We start from the raw sequence: 20,093 nt of genomic DNA, 5'->3' as shown, positions 1-20,093 counted from the left end.
ATATTATTTTCGTAAACGAAGAGCGTCGACACGCGGTGGGTACAGGTGCTTGATTTTTTGGCCCCTTCAACGCCCAAAAAACCCCTATTATCCGAACTTTAATCGCTTAAACTTTAATACTTCCACTTCCATTTATTAGGGGTGAGCAAAACTACAGACTAAAATAATATAAAAGCCACGATACATATGCAAATACATTCCAGTCTACAATATAAATTTTCTTGAATATGAAAATTTGTAGATCCTGTTTAAACCCATAGAAACACGTGAGAGAAATTTATATGTTACAAAATTTTGTAGTTTCTCAAAAAAAAAAAAAAATATTAGAAAAGGAATGAGAGTGATCTACTAGCTGAGCATTATCGTCTCGGAAGGCAAACTTTATAGGCGGAAAAACGGATTTTCCTCGCGTCGTGAACATCGTTCGGAAGCAATCTTTATAACACCGTGCAGTGTAAGTACACTGACAGGTTCTAAGAAATTCCATTCATCGTGGTCAAAAGGAAATGCACACCTTACCGCTTGGCATTCGCGATGGAGCGCGAGGATCACACGGCTGGCAAGTTCACGGCCGTCCCTTACGTGCAGCCTTCTACCCGGCCTCTTCAAGGCCAGCCCGAGGATCGTACTCTCTATGCAAATGCGACTTGAGCTCGGCATTCATGTTCGACAGGGCATTCGAACGGCGACAAATCAAAGTTGAGCCGGTTCCGTCACGTAACTTGCATAATCATCGGCGCGAAATTATTGTCGACTCGATCGCGTCCAGAAGCGTGTTTCGTACCCGTCGAATAACATATTCCCGATACACATCGGATAACAGTCCTGTCGTTCGTTATCGAACGGGGAAATTAGGTACGGACGATCGTCAAAGCGACTGACAAACCATTACGAAAGCCAAGATGAAAAAATAAGTAATAAAATCGAGTAAAAGATCGACGGTTGTTCTACGGCCATTAACGGATCGTTCCCTGCCTTCTTCGACCGATCAGATCAGTACCGTGTGCATCGAAACATTTACACTCGACGGATATGTAAATTAAAATTCAAGATTCCTCGAGCACGCATAAATACATGAGCAAAATTATGGAATTAAAATACTCCGTGGCGGTGACACCTATCGAAAGCCATGATACACAACTTCCTTTAAAAAATGTGTGAAACCTACACGTTTAGTTAATTTCTACGAAACACTTACCGAACGTTATTATTACTTTTCCCGGCAGCGTAGGGGTAAAAACGTGCTCGATCCGTCAATTTCCAAGAGATTGAAACTCGTTAGTCGCGGTCCACGGTTCTCGTTCGCGCCCTCTGCCCACCCTTTTCCTCGCGATGGCTCCACGGGGACGGATGGAAGCGTTCGCCAGCCGGTAAAAGAAGAAGAGGAGAGCCCGATGACTCGACAGCGTCGAACCTGCTAGGGGCAAAGAACAGCAGAGTGAGCACGAGAGGGGAGGACGAGCCCGTTATAAGCTCGAGCAGCGGCCATTCAGCAGATTGGCAACTTAGTGTCTGCCTCAGGATCCCTCCGGGTAACAGCGCCCCAACATCTCGTGCTGGTCCAAGGTTTACGCGTTGTTCTCTTGCTGGTGGTTACACGTTCGGTCGGACACGAACCGACGGCGACGCATGTCGTCGTTCATGATGGTGCTGGTGCTCGTGGTGCAAACGCTCGCGGCGATCCTCACGATCGCTGACGCGACCTACGTCGATCCCGAGGCCAGATCGATCGTCGTCGACTCCTCGATCGAACAGGGACACGAGGATGATAACGCGGTGATCGTCGATGGTGAGTCGTCGTCAGTGTGTCGATGTCCTTGCTCCGTCTCTGGCTTTGAGTTAGGTCTTTCGATTCAATAGAATTCTTACACTAAGGTCGTTTTAACATCCTGAAACAAAATCAAAACGTCGAATCGTTTACAAGCCAAAATAAAATACACTTTCTTTAATAGCGCCACTACGACGACATATATAGCACGCGCCATGGTTAAATATAAATTATGTATGCGTCTCTGTTGGAGAAAAAGCGCTCAGTTTTTAAAAGTAACAGCACACAGTTACCATTTTAAGTTACTGCACTGCCACGTGCTTCGTGGATCCTCGAGTATCGACTCAGGATCATCCGCGGAAGTGAAAAGATAAATACTCGAGCGTTACGATGCTTTCATTCCGATTTATCCGAAATTATCGAGCCGTTTGGGCAGTACTAATGACACTAGAATCGTCTGTCGTACGTGCTAATAATCGAAGGTGAACATCGACAACTGATCCATCACTCCATACACGGCGAACGGAAGTCTTCCAAGCGCGTACCAGCCTCGTCGTTGGCACATGCGTGTACCTGTGTGTATCCTGGGTCAGCGAACTCGCTGTTCGAGAATCTGGGTAGAATTTTATTACAATATATCTCCTTAGCGACCGGTCAGATAAATTTTCGATGTCACCACGAGCCACGGTTCGACCGATGATCGCAAAGTGGGTCATTTTCTTGATCCTTTGCAATTAAAATTCACCGCGACGGTAAGACGTATCAGAATGTGTCGAGCATGAGAGGAATACAATCGCGGCGTCGATGTAAATATGTAGGATCGAAAATGCGTCGCGCAAGATTCGATCGAAATTTGTAAACGAATACCTGGTCGATCGGTTTGTTATTAGAGTGATCCAGAATATTATTTACGCAACGTTTCAGTATTTCAAAATAATAAAAAATGAAAGTGGCGATAATATTATTTACGTTATTATCAAATCAAACTCATATTATCAGTGGCTATAGATAATATTCTGAATGTTTGGAGTACACAAAAGGAATACCAATTGTAATTCTGAATTCGTAAAGTTCGTTCAACTGTGAGATTTCACGGTGACACAGTGTGAGTGGGCATAGAATTTCTCATTATTATTCAAATTTGACGAAAGGTACAGAAAAAGTTAAAAATGGTTTCTGGTGTCAATGGCACGTTGTTTCGACGAATGTGTCACGCAGTCACTCACACAACGTTACGTAAACAATCTGCATTCATCGCAATGGTAGACGATGTGTCATTCTTTGTCGGACATCGTTAAAGAATACATGTGTACATGTATAAGCGATGAGGCAAGTATTCATGGTTGTAACTGTGATCCTTTGTAAACATTACAATGTGGTTTATGCTGAGGTAACGAAGTTATTGAATAGATATTCCGAGACATAAATGCGAATAGAAGTTATTATGAAAAGTAATGAACTCTTGGCAAACTAAACTAGTCCTTATCCGTGCCAAAAAATTTCGTTCCCATCGATTACTGTTCTTTCATCATTTTTAACACTTATTCTGTTTCGTTCTATAGCTGCCATCATTTCGGGTGGGCGATTCGAATCGAGGGACAGTCGCGGTATTCTGTGGAACGGAATATCTAGTCGCGATACCTGTCTGACGTCGAAAGGTGAGGTTGGCCGTTGCACCAGCTTCAAAGAGTGCTATCCCTATTTCAAAATCCCCGATCTGAGCGCCTTGGACGGTTGGGTCCTCGGTGTCTACGACACCTGCAGTTATGTTCGAGATCCTGGCCAAACTAGCTTTGGGATTTGTTGCTCTAACATACTTCCGGTCGTTACGCCACCTTCGAGCGAGAAGGATGAGACTGTTGTAGAAGATGCACAGGTAAATTACCGCGTTCGACAACTCAAACCATCATAATGGGAGGGGGGAAAAATATAGAAATTCAAGTAGTGTGTAAAATTGAAAAGTTGACGCTCGAACTATCAATTTTGCCACGACTATAATAGAACGTTTCGCTGGGATGGAGTCCCAGTTGGAGCGATTTCTCGGTCGATCGCAGAGTTCGGTTAGTTACCAGGAACTCGTAAAAATAATACGTGATGCGAATCGAAAACGTTAGATTCAGCGTAGAAAGCCGCGGCACGGGTGTCTCTATCGGACCAAACCATTTCGCAAACTTTTACGATCGGCTTTAAAACCGTACCCGATCGTGTCCAGTTCCTCTGTGAAATCTCGAACGACCGTTCTATCGTAAGGTAAAGGGAAAAGTTATTTCGATACCAAGCTTGAAATAATGCAATTGAAAATATAAGAGTTCGATCTCAGAGATACCATCCTCTCTCTAAACCGTTTCCTTTAACAATTGTAACGTTTATCTTATCGAGTATAGCTCTGATCTACTCCGGACGTTTCAGGGAACCGACAAAGAGGAGAAGAACGACGCAACGACCACGAAACGAACGCCTCAAACACCAGGTTCCTGGCCACCGCCGATACCGACGCATCCACCTGATCACACCATCCCACCGTTGCCCACCCATCCGCCGTATTTCGATTTCGTGACGGTCTCCACGGTGAAACCGATCACCACCACGAAGAAGCCCACCTACGGGACGACCTGGCCGACCAAGAGACCCGGCTGGTGGCCGGGTGCACCGACCACTCCTACCACCACGCAGAGATCGACAACGGGAAGTTTTTTTAGCATGGCCGGATCTCAATGTGGAGCGAAGAACGGTATTCAGGACCAGGAACGCATTGTGGGTGGTCAGAATGCCGATCTCGGCGAGTGGCCTTGGGTCGCGGCGCTCTTTAACTCCGGACGACAATTCTGCGGCGGGTCGCTCATCGACGATAAACACATTCTAACCGCGGCTCATTGCGTTGCCAAGTAAGTATACGACGGGCGCACAGCATGATAAAACTATCTCTTTGTGGCGTATTCGTTGGTCGTTCTGGAATTCGAGCAAAACCCAGACGATTCGGGGCACAGAGAGTTCCTATGAACGATCGAGGTTCACTGATACAGCAATTACGAAGAAGAAGATTACAGAGTTAGGATGGTCATATCGTTTAGAAATTACGAGCGCAGAAATTCTTTCTCTTTCTAGGGAAGGCACCTTTCAAAAAGTTTGGGTATCACTACAATTGGTCTTATTCCAACTATAGTGGAATATACTGGTAAATGTTTGGCCAAACATCTCAGAGACCTAGCCCAAGTCGCATTTGTGTAGCCGTGCAATGTTTAACATAATATTTTTAATGTATACAAGCAAAACTGAATGTTCCTAGCATGAACCCGTGGGACGTGGCGAGGCTAACGGTTCGTCTTGGCGATTACAACATCAAGACCAACACGGAGATTAAACACGTCGAACGACGAGTGAAACGAATAGTCAGACACAGAGGCTTCAATCTACGTACCTTGTACAACGACATTGCTCTTCTGACTCTCAGCGAACCCGTTCCATTCACGGCACAGATACGGCCCATCTGCCTGCCAAGCGGATCCCAGCTGTACTCTGGAAAGACTGCGACAGTCATTGGGTGGGGTTCTTTAAGAGAGAGTAAGAGAAAATAAATTAGTTCTCGATTCCAAGTGCGACTTTGTACCCAGTAAAATTCGTATAGTAAATATTTTACTTGTCAAGGTGGCCCGCAGCCGGCAATTCTTCAAGAGGTTTCGGTGCCAGTCTGGACTAATAACGAATGCAAAGTGAAGTATGGTGCAGCAGCACCCGGTGGTATCGTCGACAGTTTTCTTTGCGCGGGACGGGCCGCGAAGGATTCTTGTTCGGTTTGCATCGCAATGCTTCTTTGTTGGATCGTTCTTAATAGGATTTGACGACACGAGGTTTATTACAGGGCGACAGCGGTGGTCCTCTGATGGTTAACGATGGACGCTGGACGCAAGTGGGAATCGTCAGCTGGGGTATAGGATGCGGGAAGGGTCAGTATCCGGGCGTTTACACGAGAGTAACGCATTTCCTGCCCTGGATTAACAAAAATCTGAAGTAAAAGAAAGGAGGTTAAAGGAGGTGCCACTCGTTCCAATCGATAAAGTATTCAATTTTGGTCGATATCATTCTCACAATCATCCAATAACGCGACGCATCATCATGTAGAATAACGAGACTTTGTACACACATAAAAACAGCTCTCATACACTCGGTCAAGAAAATCATCAACACCCTTCTTCCATCTTCCTTTAATCGTTATCGAATGGAAAATAAAAGCTCACGAATCTTCGCCTACAGATAAGTGATCACGCAGAAAATGTAAGTCGTAATAAAATATTTTTTAATATTATACATATACAACTACATAAAAAAATAGTTTTACAATGTAACAGTTCTTGCGTTAATGTTCTATTCCTATCGTAAGAGCAGGCAGTGTATCGACGGTTCCCACAATTTTCCCTAGATCACGTGTCGCAGTTGCTCACGTTTAGGTGCTGCATAATATTCCGCGCTGGAAACAGAAAAGAAAATAGATTTGACACGTCGGTCACCGGTGACTGACACTAAACTCTCCGTTCGGGCCGCAACAATCGTGGATTAATTGCATATGTGGCGCTGCTTTGCTGCGGATAAAATGAAAAGGAAAGGAGGGGGCGCGTTTCGCCCGGGCCTGTTAGCAAACTCATCAGTAAGGCTTTCTAGCGTGGCCTGACAGGGATTTCCTCATAAATTCGCGTGGCACTTAACGTGTTAAAGGGATCTGCTCGTAGTTAAGTAATCGTAGGACGGAATAACTTACCCTGGAAGTAGCACGTATCGTAATTATCATCGGGTTGAGGTATGAAAGGCGGCACTGCTTTGCGCGGCTCGTTCCAAGGGAATTCCTGGAAGAGACTCATGACCTGTACTTCCTTCGCGGATGGACGTTCGTTTTGATCTAAAGTGAGCAAAGCGTCTATAGCCACTATGGCCGCCGACGACAAAGATTCTTCATCTTCCGGCCAGGGGACGTCCCTGGCGAGAATATTCGCGAACACAGCTTGCGGCGTTTCGTCGTTGAACGGCGGTACACCGGTACAAAACTCGAAAAGGCACACACCCAAAGCCCACCAATCCACCGCGTGTCCATGACTCTGTTTTAAAAGTAACTCGGGTGCGAGATAATCGGGCGTCCCGAGTATACGGTCGTCCGAACTCCTGATACCGCCCTGACCGCCTCTTCTTACGGACTTTGGAGTTCTGTAAGGCGTGTAACAGTTGCCCGAATTCGCTGGCGTCTTGATAGGCGATATACCCTGAGGAGAATGATGCTTCTCCGTTGCATCGTTCACGGACGTGTCGGGAATCGAGTGTGCCGCGGGCGACGGTGGTAGTTGGAATCTGGTAGTCTTGATCAACGGTGCTGTTTCCTCCTCGCATTTCTCGCCTTCCCCTTCGCTGTGACACCTTTGTTTCGTAACCGACACAGGCGTGCTAAACGCGACTCTTCCGCTGGATCCATTTTCTTGTCCACCGGTCGCGGTTTTATCGGTGCTCGGTTGCTCCGCTGATTCGGAGATGTCGGAATTCAGCGGGCTCCTGGAGAATATACAGCCACGATTCTTTCTCTTCGGTGTCTTGTCCGCCTCTAACTCCATTACGTTTATCTCGCACGTCAGACCAGTCGTCCCCGTTACCGGTTGTCTCTTTCTTTTCGCGCCTCTTACGAACGAGGTCGCGCACGTGGTCAGTGGACTGGTATGGAAATACGTCGGCTGAGACTGTTCGGCTTCCAACGTGGACTCGTCCTCGTCCTCTAGGTCCTGGACCAGTTGACTGTTCACGCGATTGGATGATGCCTCGCACGTGTGGTAGCTACCAGAACTACTCTCTTGTCCCTCGTCGATAGTTCCAATAGCATTGTCCACTATACGTTCCCCGAAACGAAGATCCTCGGCGGATTGGAAAGGAGTAATACCAGACACTCGCGAATAATCTCCCGACGCGGTTGAGGAAACTACCGAGTTAGGCGACGTTTTGGAGCTATACTTTTGCAACGCGGCAAGTAAGTTAATGCCAGGCGTGCTCCTGTTACTGACATCCGATTCGCTGCCGGATCTGTGTCCGGAGCCGAAAGATAGATGGGACGTTAACGAAAGAAGTTGTCCAGGTGTTCTAGTTAAAAGACTAGGCGTGCAATTTATTAAATCGGATATTTCAAGGTCTCTGTGCAACGATATTTTACTAAGCCCGAAATCTGTGAGCTTGACGTGTCCCTCGCGGGACAACAGCATATTGTCCGGCTTCAAATCCCTATGCACAATTCCATGGGAATGAAGGTACTCCAACGCAAGACATACTTCTGCCGTATAAAAAGCTGCCATAGGCTCTTCCATGTACCCGTACACGCCGAGCAGGCTCTTAAGATCTCCACCCACCATGTACTCCATTACTAAGTAAACACTAGTAATGGACTGCAGCGAATAAAATAATTGTACGCAATAGGGACTTCTTGTTAAAGCTAATGCATTACGCTCGATTATCACTTGAGAAGCCATGTTCTTATTGATCATTTCATTTTTCTTCATTACTTTTATGGCATATACCTTATCAGGATTTGATTTCTTAAACCCAAGGAACACTTTCCCAAATGCTCCACGACTTATAGGTTTCACAATTTTGAAATCTTGAATTTCTGGCACCTGAATATTAATAATATAACATTAACTAAATGGTATTGTCAATTTTAAATCTACATTAATCGATATCTTAAGAATGTATAATTTTCCTTTACCTTTGCTGTAGGATTGACAATTTTAGAAATGGTATTGAATATGGAATTGTCGATCTGCCTGTTCGTCGATGTTTGTTGCGGTGTACACTCTCCAGACCGAATCTCCCGTTCGTTTTCTGTATCATTGTAAATTCCAAAATTCTCGTCGTCTGTCTCGCTGAATCGATCATTACCCTCTAGACATGATTCTGGCGACCGGATCGCCAACTCTTCCATTTAAAAACGTAACCTAATTGAGACCGAGTCGCGAACCGATGCAGCGAAACGTAAAATACCGAAGCCTCGAATTTATAAAACTACTTCGCAGTTTGTAAAACGCGAGGTTTTATTCATCGATCTTTCATAACGTAGATAAATAAACTGTAACGGTTATCTGACATTTTTAAAAGTTACATGGTTACGAGATGTGACAGAAAACGCGTTACGTACTTCACGCGCTTAAAGTGATCAGGTCTACCAATTCTGCTACCTACTCCTTGCGTTACAATGATTCTTGCCGCAAGAGAAGAAAGTCACTAGATTATCCCTGTTTCTTTGTTGCTCGCTCTTATTGGATAATCCTGTCACGATTATGAACCGTTCTAATCGAAACTAAATATCACAAAGAACTTCTATTTTGAATAATTGTTATAAAGAACCTGTGATTAAAGTCGAAGTATATCACTTTAAGTTAAAGTTCTTGCATCAGCTTTCATATAGGATTTGGAACTGTCATAAGTGAGCGTTCTAATACTTTCGTGTATGAGAGTGTTTTGAGTGTATGAGAATTCGATTTGATAAAACAGAAATTCTTCGATCGATAATCGAATAGAAATGTTCGTCGTCTCGCGTACGTACTCTCATCGTAGGATATGTGACTTTGTAAATCATAAGTAATTACATGTAATCATAGAAGTGAATAATGTTAATAAATACAAAAATCTACATTACATCGTTATCCATCAACATGGTTTTAAAGTCAAGGTATGTACTTACGTTGTTCTAGTACGTAGTATCTCGTTCTTTTTGTTTGTGTCCACGGTTTCTGCCTGAGGCATCCTTAGTTCCGCGAATTAACAAAGTTTCGAAATTAAAGGTTAACCTTCCTTTTCAAAATACACGTTTCGCGAGACATCAGAATCCCCCTCCTGTCTACCTAATTCGCGAGTGTTAGTGATCAAGTACGAGGGGTTTTATTCGTTGTTTGAAAATTGGCTTAGTAAGACGTGTTAAGACGTATCAGCATTTCGCGACCAACGAGGTGTGTATTTCTAACCTTTTGATATTTCCTCATTAATACTACTCGCGTTTAGTTTCTATCGATGTTTTCGTATAATACTGATAGTTTTGATTATAAATTCAATCGACATTTCGTACTTCTTCTCTGACATTCGATCGGTGTTAATTGTTAACATGCCTCCCTGAATTCAATCACGATCTTTTGTAATACGGTTAGGATTTAATCATTACTTAATTATAATAATCGTTCGTGTACTTTAATGCATTTTTATTTTGTTTCTGTTACAGTCTCTGATTGGAATTCGAAATCAAAGGAATCCTTTTCGAAATAGAAGCTTCGGGAAACATCGGAGCCTCCCCCCACTCCCCGAGCTAATTCGCGAGCGATGCTGGGTACAGCGAGGGGTCGCCATTACTATTGTAAGACATGTTGAGACATGTTCGGACATGCGAAGACGTATCGGTGTCTCGCGACAAACGAGGTACGTATTTCTAACCTGTTGATAATTCATCATTATTACTACACGCGTTTACTCTCTCACGGTGCTTTCCTGTAATATTAATATGTTTCTACTATAAATTGAGTCGGAATTGTAGCAAAAACTGAATCGGGTTTCGCGCGTTTTCTTCAATATCAAACCGACATCGATTCATTATACCTCCCTAAACGAAATCACTTATCTTGTACATCAATTATGGTTTAATTATGATTAGATATGTTTACTGCAATGCTTTTGACTTTAATATGCATTTTATTTCTGTGGCAGTTTCTGATTGGAATACGACGCCATGGAATATTGGCGCGCAAATAACACCATAGATGGCAGGCAACTCGACTTTCGAAGAGGATATTGGTAACGTTTAACCTATTATAACAAAAATTAACATACATATTAATATGTTTATATTTTTATATAATGTATTTCTTCTATCCTGTCCCTTCCATTCCAACTTTTTTTCCCAGGAAATTTGTTGGCCGCGCGCAATGCGGCCGGTAGCTTCGGTGATTGTGCGTAGTAACAGTTTGTTTTTCAGGGCAAAGTGACCCAGAGTAAGTTGTGCAACGCAGTTAGGCAAACGCGAGACTAGAATCAGTGTTTGTTACGCAGTTTTAAATTATTTCCAGAGCATCGTGGCTCTTGTTTTCTGAATCGCGAAAATAGAATCATTTATTCGCCGATTTCAATCTTCGGTCGCGGTAACGTAATTTAATATCTAATAAACTTGATTATCTTTTTAAATTGAAATTAAAAATTCTTCGTTACCGGAATTAGAGTCAGTGCAACACTGAAGAGGAGTATTGGACGGTGCTCCACGAGCGAACAATGTAAGTATAAATTTATACTTTCAAATTTTTAATTAAAAATCTCTGTAGTTTTAACAATAGATTCTAATTGTTTTCTTACAGTTTTCTTACAGCTTCTGGACCTGATCCTGGAAACCAGCAGGACTATGCTGACTGATAGATGACGTTGATGACTTCCAGTGAGCAGAATCATCACAAGGTAGTCATCATAAAAGTACTAGTTAAAAAATCGTAACTCGTCACAATTAGTTTTGATTCTTATAATGGATAGCGTTATAGCACCGACGAGGTATTAAAGTTCCGACCGTACTGAATTTTTTTCTCGAAAATGCGCAAGATTTCGAGGGTATGTCTATTCACCAAAAATGATTGTAATTGACCCCCGCAACCGAAAATAATTTTTCTAGAACGATTTGAAATTTTTTTTTTTCCGTCGAAAAATTGCACACCTTCTCGAATTTTTTTCTAGAAAGTAGGTAGGATTTCGGGGGTATGTGTATTCACCAAAAATGATTGCAATTGACCCCTACAGCCAAAAATATTTTTTTTAGAACGATTGGAAATTTTTTTTTTTCGCCGAAAAATTTAGGCACCTACCCCCTGTCGATTTTTCTTAAAAATTCATTTTTCATTTTTAGTAATTTTGTTTGACGCTCTACAGAAAAGTTGTCTAATACTTTTCTGTAGGTACCCATGAGCTCTACTTCAGAAAAAAGTTTCACTGAAATATATTCACAATTGTAGGAGTTATAGGTGTTTGAAAATTGGACCATTTTTATGGGGTTTTTCTCATTTTGCGAGGTCAAGGACCAACTTTTCGAATATTTTTACGATTTGTACATATTCTACATTAAAATACGCGTAGTTTGCTTTTTTAAACATTAAAATCGTCCAATTCGTTCAGGAGTTATGACGTTTTAAAGATCTGCATGAAATTTCGGGCAAACATTTCTGGCCAGAAATTAGATTTTCGTTGAGGAATTTTTTTCTCGAAAATGGTTAGGATTTCGAGGGCATGTCTATTGACCAAAAATGATTGTAATGGCCCCCCGTAATTAAAAATAATTTTTTTAGAACGATTTGAAATTTTTTAATTTTGTCGAAAAATTTCACACCTACACGAATTTTTTCTCGAAAGGGGGTAGGATTCGGGGGTATGTCTCTTGACCAAAAATTATTGTAATTGACTCCTGCAGTCTACTCATATACCTCGTCTGTGGTGATAAGTCTACTTGTATACCTCATCTGTGCATATAGCATTCACTTCGATAAAAACAAAGGAACTCTTGTAATTTTATTTCTTACCATAAGCGTTATGGTTGTTTTCTTACCATAATAAGCGCTATGGTTGCTTCCTTACCATAAATAGCGCTGTAGTCGTTTTCTATAGCCTGGTGGTAACGTTGCGAGTGACTTCGAAATGATAATGGGGTTCTAGAACCCCAGAGAAATGGGCTGAAAGAATTGAATGTAACGTCTACTTCTATACCTCCGTGATATTAGTAAATTAACTATTGCTAATTGTTGTTAACAAATTTCGGTTATATCCTATGCAAATATTGTAGAATTCGTAGCATGGTGATTAAATATATGTTGTTTCCAGTCACTTCATTTAGAGGGCAGTAAGATTGCATTGATCGCTGCTGCCCCCTTCTGGAAGTATCAATAACTACCATCAAAACTAAAACGTTAAGATTACAATGGAACGTAAAAATGATTTTTGGAGATTTATATATCCTACATAACTGTCTAGATAATGCTTTTGCATTGTATATTACGTTATTGATAGATAGTTATTATTCTTCTAAATTAAATATTCGAGACAATACATTACTACTCCAAAGAATATGCATCACAGATCGTCGTAAATTAAATTTCACCAAAAGATCCTCCTTCAATTTTCCGATTGCCTTTTCGTACAATTTTTAACCAACATTTCGAAAAGGGATTTATGGAAAATAGGGGTGCTTCCTGCTAGCATATTTTCTACGGTTTCTTGGACTCTTGCCGGCACCGTTCGACCCCCCTAAAAAAAGTAAAATATAAATGTCCTCGAATCGAACGGCGTGTATCGCGTTTAAAGAGAAGCAGAAGATATCTGTCGGTGGAGCCACGCCCGGTCGCCAATCACAGCCAGTACCAAGGTTCGACATGCATCCTTTGTGTCCTCCGGACCCTTTTAGTCCCTCTTTCTGGCTCTCGGGAGCCCAGGGACTCGGTGGCCATCTCTGGACGTCCATTAAATACAGAAATGAGCCTTCCAAGAGCGTCTCGAACGGGTCGGACCAGATCCTCCGGTCGGGCCCGGCCATGGTAGGAGAGAGCGGACGAAGAGAAAACGAGAGTGAAGGAGAGAAAGACAGAGGCCGGGTCAGACCGGGCCACGTTTAGCTGAGGTCGCCCCGGGCCCCCAGACCATTAACAAGGAGCGGAGCAATTTATGGACCGGCTCGCTCATTTCCACTTTATTATTATTTTCTCATCTCATAGATGGTCTTCTGCATCGTTTTGTTCTCCCTGGTTCCTCGCCTCGTTCCCCCCTTTTCTCCCCCCCCCCTCTTCCACCTTCTCCACCTCCTCCTCGCCCCACCCACCGCGGCCAAGCCGTCGCTCCTTGTTCGCTTTCCGTTTTTCTCTTTCTCTCCCGGAATTAATACCCACGGCGGAACCCCAACGGGAGGGGGAGGAGAGCCACCGGCGCGCACCACGAGTCGCCGATGAGCCCCGAATGGAACTCTCCTCGCCGGGCAAAAAATTGCGGAACGCGAAATATTATTGCCCGGGACCGCCTTCTTCCCTTCGTCCTAGCCAACCGTCGATAATACTTCCACCGTGGCGTCCCTCTCGCTAATTTCGCCCGCTCTCGCTGCCCCGGAAGTCGTCCATTTTTGCGCGCCGTTCCCCGTTGGCTTCCCAGTTTCCCTGGTATTTCGTTTCGTTCGGTTCCGTTGCAACGATTTCATTCTCGCTTAGAGGATATTCGTGATTTCATATACTTCCTTTAATTTCACGGTTTCCCTTATTAGTCTTCGATCCCGATGGAGGTTACTTGTTTTTTATTAACGACAACTGAGCCTCTCTCAGGCTTATATGCCCCTTTTTAATCTACTTAACCCAGTCAGTCTTGATGTGTTCGTATTGCCGAGGTTATTAGTACTTATTTTACTACTTATATCTAGATTAAATTAATAGTTTGCGGTCGAGTAGAAACGCATCAATGATGATATGCGCCTTAATGTTGGGTTCTTCTAAATCTGTTTGTACGTGGTAAGGTGTTTCCGGTCTCGTATCATGTTTTCAGATAGATCAACAGGATTTGTTCGCTGTGTCCACAAGGGCATGCAGAGCTTGCAATGATGCGGCTTCTTGCAAGAGAGGAAATGGACGTTATAAATGGTCATTCAGTGATGCACCATCTCGTTTGAAACACCCAAACTGCTTGTGTTCGTCTTATTGATGAGGAAGACTTATTTATTAGAAAGTGTAAGGATTGTCAGGGATGGTTACAGGCGTGTGGTCGGACTCGATGATTCGGACACTTTTACCCTAATCGTACTACATTGAGGAAACTTAAATATTCATCGATACCCATTTGATCTTAGCCTAAAAACTTCCACCACCGACACCAACAGTTTCCTTCTCGTTCCTCGGTTAAAACATACATTTCTTACAAAAGTCTAACACAAAATGGTGTATCTAGATGAGGTCTAGGGGTTAACGAAACTCGTCGAGTCTCTCCGAACGAGAACAGCGTTGTCCGTAGGCGACAGGGTCGCAAGGGTTAAAGTTTCCCGGTACGTTGGGGTTATGGGAAACGTCAAACATTTATCACCCGGGTAAAAAGCGGCCCAGCCTCATAGGCGATCGTGGAATTGATTAAACGTATCCGACACCGGGCGAAGAGAAGAAAAGAGCGGGTTCGATCCACGCCCAGCGGTAGACGATTGTCGAACACCGCGACTGGCGTGGAACACGTAGACCGTGCGCGTTCGGTACACGTAAGTAACATTTCTTCCTGATATAACCTCGCGTGACGGTGTGCCGCGGCGCGGTGGCGGTCGGTCCGATAAATCCTCGGTGCGCGAGTTAATTTTAAACGTTCACGACTTCCAGCCGCGATGACAACGCCGAACCTTTCCCTACCAACAGCGCCGCCGCCGCCGCCACCCTCGCCAGTCTAACGATCGGGTACCACCTTCGAGATGAGCTCTCCATTTTACGACTCGCCTACATACGTGCACGCGCGCGGACGCACGGTTGCCCGAAAGAAATAGGCGGCTTTCGTTGCCTCTTCACCAGCCCGGGCCCCGGAGGTGGACCCCTCCTTCCTTTTATTTCTGCTCGCTGGTCCCTCGCGGCCAGGCACTCCCGTTGTCGTTTTCGCTCTTTTCTAAGCCCGGCTCGCCCATTGGCGCAAGGGTAGTTGTTATGAAATTAGCATGAGCGATCGGGCCGAGGCCTACGTAGGTAATCGCTTCGAGGGCACCGCGTTTGGATTGGACAAGCCGGTTGGAACCGGATGCTTTGGACGGTGCCGCCAATCGTGGAACGCGAGACGATACCTCCGCCGTGTCCCATTGGCCTGCCACGATTTACGAGCCTTTTGCCCCGAACGTCTTTGCCCCGTCGATGAAGAAGATCTTTCTACTCTCTCGTCCACCACCCGGTACACCCCGGCCACGGTCCGTACGGCTTGCAATTAAGAGTTCCGATGTCTCAATGGGAACCTGCGCCGAGATTACGCTCCGAGAATCGAGCTATGCATCTCTGAACGGTCAACCCGTTCTTGTAACTAATTGCGTTCATTAGGGATGTCGCTCACGCCGTCGGATCAGCGATTCTTTTCGATCGGGGAGGGACGAGATCTCGCGCTCGAGTGTCGGCCATCGAGGCTGATGCGTTCAATTTGTTCCACAGCTATACAGAAGTTTAGGGATCGTACTCGTACAACGCGAAGAACGCCATATTCTGCTGCAAATATTTTTTAATTTCGAATTCTTCACGCATATCTATTGATGTTTCTCTTATCTTATGGTTCCTTAACCCTTAAGTGGACCCTCAATCTCAATTGAACTATTTTACTCAATGTTGATTTGTACCAAATTGGTAAATGGAAACTAACTTTAAAGCATTTAAAAAATAATGAACTAATGGAGGATAACAATAAACTTTCAAATAATTACAATACTATTTTAAACTTGTAATAATCCACTTAAGGGTTGATTAGAATTAGTTTGGTCATTAAAACGAAGCACGAAACGTGTAAAAAATCGCCATAGTTGTCCCCAGAGTACATAAATACGAAGCTCTTCCTTTCTGGCTTGGGACGACGGAGTATACCGAACTTTGGAAAGAACGACTTCTTACGAAACTTCGACTCAAGCATCTCGGGTCGATAGCAATTACGCTACTTCGTACTCTACTCGTCGTCAGACTTTGTCGTATAAAGTACCTTACCGAAACTCGCGCACTAGTCGCGCAAGATTAAGTTAATACGCGTCATCGAACTTGGCGACTTTTCTCAATATTCGAACGAAAGTTTGCACGATAATGGAAACGTTAAGTTGGGGGAAAAAATTCTCGAGGATCGGTCGACGATGCACAAGATGACTTAATTTTTAAGAAACAGGTATTTCCTTGCGCTCGTTTCCACGTACGCGATCGCGACACGCGTCTGCCCGACCCCAGAAAGAATTGCTTCTCGTAAACCATATCCTCAAGCAGTTTGGATCGATAGTAATTACGGTATCTCGTACTCTACTTGTCGTCAACCAAACCTCGTCGCATAAAGTACCTAGCTGAAAATTACACACCAGTCACGCGATATTATGTTGACGCGCGATCTGTAGATTAATCCAATCACCGCAAAAAAGGCCCTCGACAAACTATACTCTGACCTCCAAAAACTCTACTCCGCGTACTTTCTTTACTTCCATCGTGTTCCTTCTGAAACACTGCAGATTAGTTTTTGGGGGAACTATTAGGGAATTGTAAAATGCAATATGGTATTGCATTGAAAGAACTGAATAAAAAGAGCCATTTTATATATTTATAATGACTATTTTTTTACTATTTCTATAAAATAGTAGTAGCGAATAGAGTCTGTAATACTTCAGAGGAAACGTATTAATTGACTACTTAATCCAGCCTATAAAAATTCCTGCGGGTCGCGATCGACAACCATTAGAAGGCTTGATTTACACAGTCGATCGATATAAACGGCGTAGCCCTACTCAGCTCTAGAAAGAACGGCTTCTCATAAAACATGTCCTCAAGCAGTTTAAATCGATAGTAATTACGCTACCTCGTACTCTACTTGTCGTCGGCCAAGTCTGGTCGCATAAAATACCTAGCTAAAAATTGCATACTAGTCACGCAATATCATGTTGACATGTAACCTGTAGATTATCGCAATCGCAGGTAACAAAGACCTCCAACAAGCTGCTCCCTGGTTTCCAAAACTCTAGTCTGTCAAGATAAAACCTAACATTACCTATATAATACCTAATCAAACTTTCATCTACGTCCTCCTTTTCCTGAATGACTAAACATGTTTTTGAAACATCCTTTGTCCTCTGATTTTTTGTAGAAAATAAACATTTGTTCAATCAACATTTTTATGGGAACAATTTAGCTTGTCGGTTTAGTAGAAAAAATTAGAAAAATACACAAATTCAATCTGCACCTCACCCCCTCTTGAACAGTGAAACTTCTAAATTGGGAACACATAGGACACACAGGAATACTAAAGGCTAAAATAATGATGTACTGCATATAGAGCTCCACTATATTTTTTATTACATTCCGTTCGAAAAAACAATCTTGTATTACAATTGTATTTTTTATTTTTATTATTTTAACTAAAAGAAAACATTGTAGCAGGGGTCCCTAGAATGAAATGCTAACGTAAGTAAACTATATGGCGACATACGAGTGCAAAGGGTTAATAATGTGGGAATCGATAAGGGTCGAGCGACGTTCGAGTCGAACCTCGTCTATTTCACGAGCATCGTTGGTATTTAATTACACATATCGATAATTATAGGGCCCGTGACGTTGGCTATCGACCGCGAATGGCCCCCGTCGTCCCACATTATCGTCCGACGGAGTTAATTACACGCGCCGCGGCCCCAGCGATTAATACGCGTGTCGCGGGGCCCCGCGGATCCTCCCGTCGGATTGAGTCGTTGGCCGTTCGCGGATTCGTTCCAGCGGGTCCCGCGCGCACCGTTCGTTACGGCCCGGGGCCCGAGCGGCCTTTTTTTGCGCGGCGCGCGGGCCCAGTGAAATTCGTCCCGAGGCCCCCGATGGAACCCCGGCCGAGGACGGTAGCGGAAGAGCGACAGAGACGGAGCCACGGATCCGGGCGAAAGTCGTTTGACGTTTGACATGACTCGAACTGACAGCCGCCTTGTGTAAGACAGGAATCGTGCGTCGTGAAACACCCGGACACTCCCGGGGCCCGTGGTGCGCCCGTCAGAGGCCCCCGATGCCGTTTTCGGGACCGTCGGGGATGATGGATTCGCGTCACGCGTCTGGGCCCGCTTCCACCTAGCGGAACGCCTCGATCTTCCGCGTTTGGCGTCTACGAACGCGTTCTATTTCTTTGTTTTTAATAATAAAAGACTACTCGAACGATCATTCCGGCAACAGAGTATAGCGAAGGTTTTTACCGTAACGGAGCTGGAACGAGACGCGAATTACGCTCGCGAGGATTTCGCTTTTTTTATCGATTAAGCTGGTCTTTAGAATCTGCAAACTAATGTAATAATTTATTATACGACGAGTCGTACGCGGAGTTGCAACGATAGTCGTTAAGCCACCCGTGCTATCATTCAACATGGCTGCATCGTGTGACAGGTTGTACAACATCGCATACTTTATAAGGCGGTCGTACAAATTACTTTCTTTTTATCGACAATGCTGACCTTTGCAATCTGCAGACTACAATTGTAATAAGTTAATTGGATGATGGATTAAGTCTTGATGGGAGAAGTCATCCATCGGCGCCATTCCTTTGTAGCGGTGCTGCTGTTGCAGCTGTAGCCTTCTTACCGTGGACCGATCGTTTCTAAAATTTTGAACTCCTTCGGTGATAAGTATCGAAGTATTTGTCTTCTTATAGGAAGTAGGCTAATAGGTCTGTACAAAGTTATTCAGTGATGTATTTGATTTAGAGGCTGTAATTTCAGTGTAAAATTCCGTAAGATCGACTAGAACTACTCTGTAGACGCAACTAATTGTTTTCCCCACCACTGGGACAAATTTTAGTGGGAGATTCTAGGGGCCAAAATAAATTGGTATTCTTGATTTTCGTCTTATTTTGGCCTCTAGAATCCTCTATTAAAATTTTTCCCAGGGGTGGCCGAACACTCTGTATATAGTACAATTTTTCCTACGATCATAACTTGGTATTATATTTAGCTTTAGTTTATATATTACTGACCAAGATGGACGTCACATTATCGTTAGTACTGTTTATCGAGAGCAACAGTGAACTATCATACAAAAGCTAGCGAAGATATACACGCGTCAGAAGGAAGACAGAGATTAACTATAGGAGGTTTAACTACTCGTGAGTTGAGACGTAATTGCCCGGAGACTCGATGCATTTCGTTCATATTTGGCATAGTCGCTAGAAAGTCGGTTGTCGAGAAAAGCCCCAAACCGAACGCATCTGGAGTTTCAAGTCGCGTGGGTGGCAATTACGATGGCGCGTCGAAGTCCGGTGTGCAATTAGGCGAAACAAACGACGACAAATTTTTCTGTCCATTATCTTGAAGGCTATTTAACGTGGAATTTTTTAAATCGTCGAGGCGGTTAACCTCCCCTCGAGATTCTGGACGTTTCATTTGCAAGCGCAGGGTTGCAGATAGCAAGCAGCGCATGCAACTCTGTAACTAGCAGGTCGTTATCGCGCAAGAAAAACCCGGCGGTTTGTACCCAACGAGGGTATCGCTTGACAAATCACTCGAAACCGACTCGAGCGGATCGCTATATTTGTTTCACGAGCTGTACCTGAAATCGCGATGTAAGGTAAAGGTGGAACGTTTTTCTAAACGGTCGAAAGACAG

General features: G+C 43.9%; 2 protein-coding genes across 2 annotated transcripts; one reads left to right on the top strand and one right to left on the bottom strand.

The window, feature by feature from the left end:
- The first annotated feature begins 1,644 nt into the window (after window positions 1-1,644).
- LOC143349673 (uncharacterized) lies at window positions 1,645-6,020 on the top strand. The gene is made up of 6 exons (XM_076781082.1): window positions 1,645-1,789; window positions 3,331-3,644; window positions 4,178-4,653; window positions 5,055-5,329; window positions 5,414-5,559; window positions 5,628-6,020. Exons 1-6 carry the CDS (start codon window positions 1,645-1,647, stop codon window positions 5,778-5,780), a joined length of 1,509 nt encoding a protein of 502 aa, XP_076637197.1. The 3' UTR covers window positions 5,781-6,020.
- Window positions 6,021-6,111: 91 nt separating this feature from the next.
- Window positions 6,112-8,914, bottom strand: Gwl (serine/threonine-protein kinase greatwall). The gene is made up of 3 exons (XM_076782288.1): window positions 8,496-8,914; window positions 6,522-8,403; window positions 6,112-6,233 (listed from the first exon to the last, which is right to left on the bottom strand). Exons 1-3 carry the CDS (start codon window positions 8,709-8,711, stop codon window positions 6,187-6,189), a joined length of 2,145 nt encoding a protein of 714 aa, XP_076638403.1. The 5' UTR covers window positions 8,712-8,914; the 3' UTR covers window positions 6,112-6,186.
- Window positions 8,915-20,093: the final 11,179 nt, after the last annotated feature.

This window comes from Colletes latitarsis, chromosome 14 (genome assembly GCF_051014445.1).
Source record: "Colletes latitarsis isolate SP2378_abdomen chromosome 14, iyColLati1, whole genome shotgun sequence".
Taxonomy (NCBI): domain Eukaryota; kingdom Metazoa; phylum Arthropoda; class Insecta; order Hymenoptera; family Colletidae; genus Colletes; species Colletes latitarsis.
Note: the sequence above shows the minus strand (reverse complement) of the source record. Positions and strands in the feature narration are given on the sequence as shown.

What these genes read in the sequence shown, in the direction of transcription:
- LOC143349673 (XM_076781082.1), top strand. Translation starts at nt 1,645, where the DNA reads ATGGTGCTGGTGCTCGTGGTGCAAACGCTCGCGGCGATCCTCACGATC. An exon ending in TAACGCGGTGATCGTCGATG is followed by an intron (nt 1,790 to 3,330) that starts GTGAGTCGTCGT and finishes TTCGTTCTATAG; the next exon opens with CTGCCATCATTTCGGGTGGG. An exon ending in CCGCGAAGGATTCTTGTTCG is followed by an intron (nt 5,560 to 5,627) that starts GTTTGCATCGCA and finishes GGTTTATTACAG; the next exon opens with GGCGACAGCGGTGGTCCTCT.
- Gwl (XM_076782288.1), bottom strand. Translation starts at nt 8,711, where the DNA reads ATGGAAGAGTTGGCGATCCGGTCGCCAGAATCATGTCTAGAGGGTAAT. An exon ending in TTGTCAATCCTACAGCAAAG is followed by an intron (nt 8,404 to 8,495) that starts GTAAAGGAAAAT and finishes ATTAATATTCAG; the next exon opens with GTGCCAGAAATTCAAGATTT. An exon ending in CGATACGTGCTACTTCCAGG is followed by an intron (nt 6,234 to 6,521) that starts GTAAGTTATTCC and finishes TTCTGTTTCCAG; the next exon opens with CGCGGAATATTATGCAGCAC.